Source organism: Echinops telfairi, unplaced genomic scaffold (genome assembly GCF_000313985.2).
Source record: "Echinops telfairi isolate 266 unplaced genomic scaffold, ASM31398v2 ScPeMD7_7469;HRSCAF=8507_1, whole genome shotgun sequence".
In the NCBI taxonomy this organism is placed as follows: Eukaryota; Metazoa; Chordata; class Mammalia; order Afrosoricida; family Tenrecidae; genus Echinops; species Echinops telfairi.
In genome coordinates, this window is record NW_022111373.1 from 71,937,567 (window position 1) to 71,945,186 (window position 7,620).

Below are 7,620 nucleotides of genomic sequence, written 5' to 3' on the forward strand. Positions count from 1 at the left end.
TTAGCAGCCCAACTCATAACCACTACACCACCAGTGACTTTCCCTTCTACTAGTTGTTGGTGATCGGTGCCATCCAGTTGGTTCCGACCCATAGTGAGTGGCCCTATGCACAACAGAATGAAACACTGCCCAGTGCGGGCCATTCTCACAGTTGTTCCTGCTAGTGGACACTCCTTAACTACCCAACATGTGTTGGTGATAGGTATCACCGGAAAAGGATTCTCTAATCAAGACCTTTGGGAAATTAGAACCAAACAGCTTTTGTACTAGGAAACAGGGTTTCTATAAGGAAATTGTAGGGGTAGTGGGGTAGAGTTTGTACTTTTGATCTATAAGATCCTTCTGGCTCCGAGTTCATCAGATTATCTGTACCAGTGAAAAATACCTGTTTTCAGTGAAGATTTCGGGAATTAAACGAGGGCTCTGGGAGGAGGGGCTGAAGTTCAGACGGTTTTCAAAATCTAAAACATGCCACTAGGAGGCAGTGTTGACATACAGTTGAGTTCAAGAACATTGCCAGTTGATTTCATTTTGTGGGAAATATTTCTTGAGTCGAAGGATCCAAAACCTAACTCACTGCCATGCAGTCGATGAGACTCATAGGGACCCTGCAGGGCTGGGCAGAACTGTCCCTGTGGATCTCTGAGACTGTTAACTCTTTGCGGGAGTAGAAAAAAGTCTCTGTTACACTTTGTGTAATGAACAGGTTCTGAAAGTATTCATTAAAGATACATGTATCTTAGGCAGCAAAAGAGCAGTAAATCCCGTATGAATAAAATATGTGAGGTTAAAGTTGGTTTGAGAATACAAGAGAAATGGTAGATAAAAACCTTTGTACAGAAAATTCTCTGTACAACATTGATTTCACCTCAGCCATACACAGCTTCTGAGAGTTGTGATTTTTGGGTTCGAAGTCTTTGCACTGGGGGGTGGGGGCAGTGAGGGCTGTATTATAGATTCTCTGGGTTAACCCCCCCCTCACCCCCAAATAACTAAAACCAACTCTCTGAAAATGTCCTTTACCCTTTAAATACTGCTACCTCCTCCTTTGAAATCCCAGAATTTGTAAACTGCAAAGGTACTATTACTACTTAATAGATAGAAAAATTAAGATAGCTTCCTACAGAATTCAATAAACTATAAAGCCCAAGAACCAAATGCAACCAAGATTATCTTTTTCTTAGTCTCAGTTTTTTGTTTTAAATAGCTAAAAAGAAATGACAATTTTAGAAGGGTCAGACCAATTCAGGCTGTTCTATAAAACAGCCCATGAATTTTTCTCTAGGGGCAGTCATGTTTATTTTAATAATCATGCATTTTCTGGGTTGAGTTCTCCTAGGAAAGTAGATATTAAATGACCAGTTTGAAAACATTACAGTGGTCAGTGTAAGAAACAGTTCTCAGTGTAAGCGTTGGGAAATTTCTTCGATTTTTTTAATTATAATTTTTAAAGCTATCGAAGCAACCCAAGCTCATTGTTCTTCAGCCTCAATGGCGTGAGGCAGTTGGACAGTCAGCCCAGTCTTGAGCAGGATGGACAGGGTGTGAATACGACCACGTGGGTCTATGTTTCTTAAAGGTACAAGTAAGGCAGAAAGGGAAGGGGCCCTAAGCGCAGACGCACAACTTAGGGGTCTGAATACTGATTGGTTCCTTATGAATTTGATCATCTTTTAAGAAGACATTTCAAGGTGTAGGAACATCCCCATGTCTGAAGTGGAATGTTTTTACACAGTGGGGCAAATTCAATTCAATCAATGAATGAGTCATAAAATCATTTTGAAAGGGCTCAACCAGCATTGTTTTTTAATCAATGAAGTAGAGAACAGAAAGGAACAGCCATGTCCCAAGTGGATCACACATTCTCATCTGCACGCTATGTGTCTCCCTGGGTCATTAGGGAAATCGTGTGTGTGTGCGTTGTTGTTCATGCGTTTGGACGCCACTTTTCTACAGCACGTTATCTGTCCCCCTGGCTGCCAAGTCGTTTATGACACAATTCAGGCCTCATCTTCTTTATAAGCCCGGGAACTTCTCCACGCAGGGCTAACGCCTGAATGCCCCTGCCTGGCCACGTGGTCTTCATCCTGCCGTGGATGTGGCGATTGCTAGGGGAACCTATGTCAGACTGACTTCCTGGTAGACTTCTGAAGCATTCCTTTAAAATCTATCATCAAGTACTACTGGCACTTCTATTTCCTTCCTCTAAGACCAATTTAGTGTGTAGTCTGGCATCTATGCATGGATTGCTTTTTAAGCCTCTTTTCCTGATTCTCAGGGACTGGTGGCCCACACAGAGGAATTCACCACCAACAGCTCCCCCCCATGAGGCTACTGCGCAGACTTGAATTTCTGTTTCTCAAAGAGCTCCTTCAGCTGCTGGTCGGTGGTGGCTTCTTTCTGCTGCATCAGCTCGGTGGTCCCTTTGGTCACTCCCCAGGCGTCAGGCTTCGACATTGACGGGTTGTAAGGCCGACCGGACGCTATCTGGAGGTTCTCCCAGTATTGCCTCCTGGCCCTGCATGAACAAAGCACACCAACATCAGACACCTGCCCCAGTTCTGGTCTCTCGACCACTGAGTCAGAATCATACAGGCAGGAGAGCCAGCGTTGGATGCTGAGAGGAGGGTGACCACGGAAACATGCTCATTCACTTGGACAACGGATGCTTAGCCTCCAGAGTCAACTGCAGGTCTAAAAGGACTTTGAATCTCCTTGTCAAGTTTGCGTGCATAGGGTTCAAGAACTGAGAATGTAAAACCTTTTGGCACTCGATCTCAGAAACTGGCTCTGAGTCTGTATTTGTGGCGCTTCTCCAAACCCAACCTATATGCACCCCTGGCTCAGGGCTCAGTGTCGTCTGATTTTTATTTTCATTGCTTCACACACACACACACACACACCCCACACAATTTAGTGCCATCAAGTCGATGCTGACTCATAGTGACCCCATCGGACAGGGTAGTACTGCCCCTGTGAGTTTAGGAGACTGCAGCTTGTTGTGGGAGTAGAGAACCCAGTCTTTCCCCTGAAGAGCAGCTGGTGCTCTCGAGCTGCCGACCTTGCGGATCGTGCAGTCCAAAGTGTAACTGGCAGGCTCCTGGCCTCCCACTAGGTCAGGCTTTATGCTGGCAATGACTACGTCATACGTTGCTCTGCCTCGAGGCTCTTAAAATGTGCTTCTTTGCAAACCTAACTTTGCTCTCCTGGGGAAGACCCGCCAGACGCCTTGATGCCTTTGGGATGAAGTCATCAACAAGGCTAATAGGACTCTTTCCACTCCAGGAGTTTGCTTTCTATTAAATGCTGTCTCCAACATTCTGAAATGTTTAGTTTCTTGAAACACCACCCTCTGTCACCTCTGAGCGCTTTCCTGCGGGCCGTTGCCCTGTGTGGCTCATTTGGGTGACCCTTCAAAGTTCTGCTCAGGCTGCAGCTTTCTTAGGGTCTTCCTCCTTTCACGGCACACCAGCTGTGCCAACTAATGTCGATGCATGTCTGCCCAGGAAACAAAGCTTCACCATTTATCCTCCCACGTTAGGCCTCCATTTATGGGATCCCTACAGCCACGTTGCAACCAGGCTGAAAGGCCACTTCTACAGTGTCTGAAGCAGCACAATCATGGTCTTCCACTTCATTCCTGCCACTTTATCCAGGCCTCTTCAAAGCGACCACTGCATTATAATTCCTTGGCTTCCCCAGGAGACTGCCATTCCTCAAGCCCAGGTCCACAGCTGCTCATGCCTATCTGCCTACCACCATGCACAGTACCTGGCATATGCTTTTTACACGATTTCTCTCTCATTTGAATATACGCTCTACTGTACTCACTGCTGCATGCTCGGCTCTGAGAAGCATGCTGGGCACTGACCAGGCACCGACCTCATATTTATTAAGTTAGGCTTTTTTTTTTTTCCTTGACAGTCAATGGCATTCCGTGTCATCACCCACCACATGAATGTGCCTCTGTGATGGCATGGAATTGTATTTCATCGTCGCATTATTTACATTCTTTTATTCTTAAAGCCTTTCTCTAGTGATGACTCTGTAAGCATGTTTGATCAACATCTCTATGGGAAAATTTAAGGAGGCTAAGTAATTCCTCTCTATCACATAGCAAATGAGCTGTATATTTTGGAATGGCCTCCCTTGGACATATTCACAGTCTACATGAGTTTGGGTAAGGAAGGCTACTTACCTCGCTCTAATCCAGGGTTTGGTGTGCATGTCCAAACCACTTCCCCAGCTGCCGTGTTTTTCTGAAGCTGGGGGCAGAAATCCCCTTTCTGGGGCCAGCTCCTCTGCGATGGCTCTGATGTGGTAGGGCTCAAATCCACAGCAACCGCCAATGAACCTGACCCCCAGCTTGTAGGCCTCTCTGGCGTACTTTTGAATATCCCACCTGGTTGCCACTCTGGGTTCAAGTCCTGTAATAAAATGGGATTGTCCCTGAAGCTGTTTTTTCTGACTATATTAAACATAGAGCAAAAATAAGAGTGCAATTTTAAATGAATGGATTGAATCGGTTTTCGATATTTAAGTCTTGCTCACTTTTAAATACTGAGCTACTTTATGTGGATACATGGCAAAAGGGAGGTATCTGACCCCCGAAACTGGGTCATAGGCGATACCATCGTTTCTGGCGTGCTTGCTCTTGAAATACTCGGGGGGCAGCCATCTGCTCTGTTGCGAGAGCAGCCCACCACCAATAGGGAAAGGTTGTGTGATGAGAAGAAACTGGGGCCTTCCGGCCCACGACCAGCCAGAAAGACCCCGACCACCAGCAGTTCCACTAGCACCCAGCGAGCCTTCCACAGATGACTGCAGACCCAGCGAGTTTGGGTTGGTAGCTCTTGAGAACTGAGCCCAAACCACCCCAAATAAGCTGTTCCTAAACGCTTGACCCACTAAGTTTTGTCGTAATTTGTTATGCACAATAGATAACACAAGTGTCTTGCTAGTCTTCCCCTGTGTTCATCTAGAATATCATGGGATGGTTTGACTTTTTCAAGAGTTCCTGTAGGGTGGATGTACGGAGACCTTCGAATGGTCCAGGAGGCTACCCACACTCTGCTGACTCCAGTGTCGGCTGACCTCCCTGGCCTGATTTTCCAAGTTAGTCTCATTTCAGTTTCCTAACACGCTGAAAAATGCTTGCCTCCCCCTGGAGTGCAATCCCCGCCCCCCTGACGTCATTGGCTCAGACCCTTTGCACGTTTGTCTCTCAGTAACCAATGGCGGCACCTTCTTCCCCGCCTCTGAACGCAGCAAGACTATCTGAGACAAAGTGAAACAGTAGGAAAGGTCCTTGGAGATAATCTCGCCTAATGCTCCCTCTCCTTTCTAATTTTTTTCAATAAAAAATGAAGATCCAGAGATTTTTTTCCTAAGGGCACATAACTTAGCAACGTTCTTGGAACCCCAACTCCAAGTTCTGCTGATTGTACCCAGGAAAGCATCCTTTTGACCATCCTGTCTATGACTTGTCTGTCTAGAGGTGGCAGTTCAGAGGGCTTCTCTGCTGGCTGAGCCCCTCGTTTCCCTCCCTCTGCTGCCTGACATCAAGGTTGGGGCAGGGGGAGAAACAGGCGTTTCAGGAGCTAGGCAGCCATTTCCTTACAATCACAAAAGCTCTCGGTCTCTGGGTGCATTTGTCAAAGATAAAGAGACTGAGAGTACTGATAAGGCCGTCTTACCAAAGGGGAATTCTGGGAGATCAATAAATCCCTGCTTGCCGCAGTCAGGAGTGTGGTAGGCCAAGGGCTGGGCCATCAGGTGGGCTTTCAATCGGGCAGCCTCCAAGCCTTCTTTCATGAGTTTCACTGTTTGTAAACTGATGGTGGGGTCAAAGTGGCAGTTCACACCAACGATGGAAGCTCCTGCAAACGGAAAGAACATTGTGCCTTTAGAGAGTCACCAAGCACTAGGTAGGTCCAACGCTCCCTTCTTCATTGGGAAGCTTTTATTGGGAGCCAGGCGTTGGCGCTAATCATTGTCGATAAACCTGGACCTCAGGCCAGGGTGCAGAGTGCTTTCTTTGGAAAGTGCCTTGAAGAGGCTGGCATATAATGAAATGTCACTTCTGCACACTTGGCTGCTTACCTTTTAGAAAAAATAAAATAAAAATCATGATCAGGGTGGTGTGTTTTTTATTTTTAGCTTTGAATTTTAGTAGTCGATTCTTCCGAGTTTGACGTCCGGTCACAGTCATTTTTTAGTACTTCCAGCTGCAAGATTGCACCTGCGGTTATCACACTACCAGTTTACGGTAACAATCAGTGCTCCCCTGTCATCAGACCAGCTTGATAACCTCCCCCCCCTTCTTGTGCCCGGCAGACTCGCGTTCAGGAAAAGGTTGTCCAGAGACCTGTTTCTTCGAGGGGATTTTGTATCCAAGATCAGTCATTTCGGGAGAGAAAAATCTCAAAAAACTTTTGACTTCAGCTACTCAGATTAGTTAATAGCCTATCAATCGTTTTGACAGGTTTTTCATTGAAATTTAGCTTCCCAACTGTAATGGACAGTCTTCTCCGAGCCTTCTTGTAAAATCTGTCACTTGGAAATTTAGTCAGTGAGAAGAAAACATGTTTTAGATGTCTCGGCATGTTTGTTTTTTTTAACCCCCTGAAACTTTCTTCATAGTCATTATCGTCTTAATTATATTTGGACCAAAGATGATTGATCACAGCAATCATTGCTCATGATTTTGGGAGATTTGTGCAAGCAACATGACCTTCTTTTCCTCAGTCCTCTCCAGATGGGAGAAGTTTCCAAATAGGACTTACTCCCGAGGGACCTAGGGCCTACAACTTTGTATCTGGGATCTAGAAGTACAGAGATCGAGGGCAGGAGAGATTCGTTCCGTGGTGGCCAGAGTGACACCATTCTCCAGATTCCGGGAGCAGCAGGGCTGACTGGGGAGGAAGGTGCTGGCACGAGTGCTCAGTGGCGGCAGCCACTCAGGGTCCTCTCAGCTGGACCTACAGTTTGCTCCTCATCTTGGTTTCAGTCAAGTCTTACTGGCTACCATGTTTCCGAATTGGGTTTCCATGTAATTGCTTGCAGTCCTCACCCTGTAAACACCACTTATTCTACTTATTGCTCCTTATGTTTCCTGTCCATCCCCCTCCTTTCCTAACTGTTCTGAATCCTGTCCTTTGGTAAATGCTTTTGATCTCAAGTGGTTGATTCTTCTGAGGTCAGCCACCTCTCCAGTGTCCCTATTCCCCTGAGAGACCGATCTATCGTTAGGCGGAGAGATTGAACAATGGCGGAAGGCTGTGCATCTCCACAGAAGCCGAAGCCAATGGCCACATCTGTCCATCCCCCTGGAGGGTTTGAACCACCGACTTTTCGATTAGCAGCCGAATGCCTAACCACTGTGTCACAGGCCTCCTCGGGAAACTGTGTATAGCGATTTGACTCCGTCATGTTGTAGGTGCTCTATGAATTGGAAGAGATGTGGCCCACAATGATGTGCTAGGTACAGGGTCAAAGAAGCCTATCATAGCCTGGGTTCCAGCTCACAGCAACCCTACAGGACAGAGCAGAACGGCCCCTGTGCAGCTCTTCACGGGAGTGCAGTCTCATCTTTCTCCTGAGGAGCAGGTGATGGCTTCA

At 46.6% G+C, this 7,620-nt stretch overlaps 1 protein-coding gene across 1 annotated transcript in view; it reads right to left on the reverse strand.

The window, feature by feature from the left end:
- Window positions 1-1,774: 1,774 nt before the first annotated feature.
- Window positions 1,775-7,620, reverse strand: part of BHMT (betaine--homocysteine S-methyltransferase) — a 21,764-nt gene continuing 15,918 nt past the window's right edge. The window contains exons 6-8 of the mRNA XM_004703521.4: window positions 5,697-5,879; window positions 4,199-4,427; window positions 1,775-2,518 (exon numbers count right to left, since the gene is read on the reverse strand). Coding sequence (XP_004703578.1) covers window positions 2,332-2,518; window positions 4,199-4,427; window positions 5,697-5,879 — 599 coding nt within the window. The 3' untranslated portion in view covers window positions 1,775-2,331. The remainder of the gene's footprint in view (window positions 2,519-4,198; window positions 4,428-5,696; window positions 5,880-7,620) is intronic.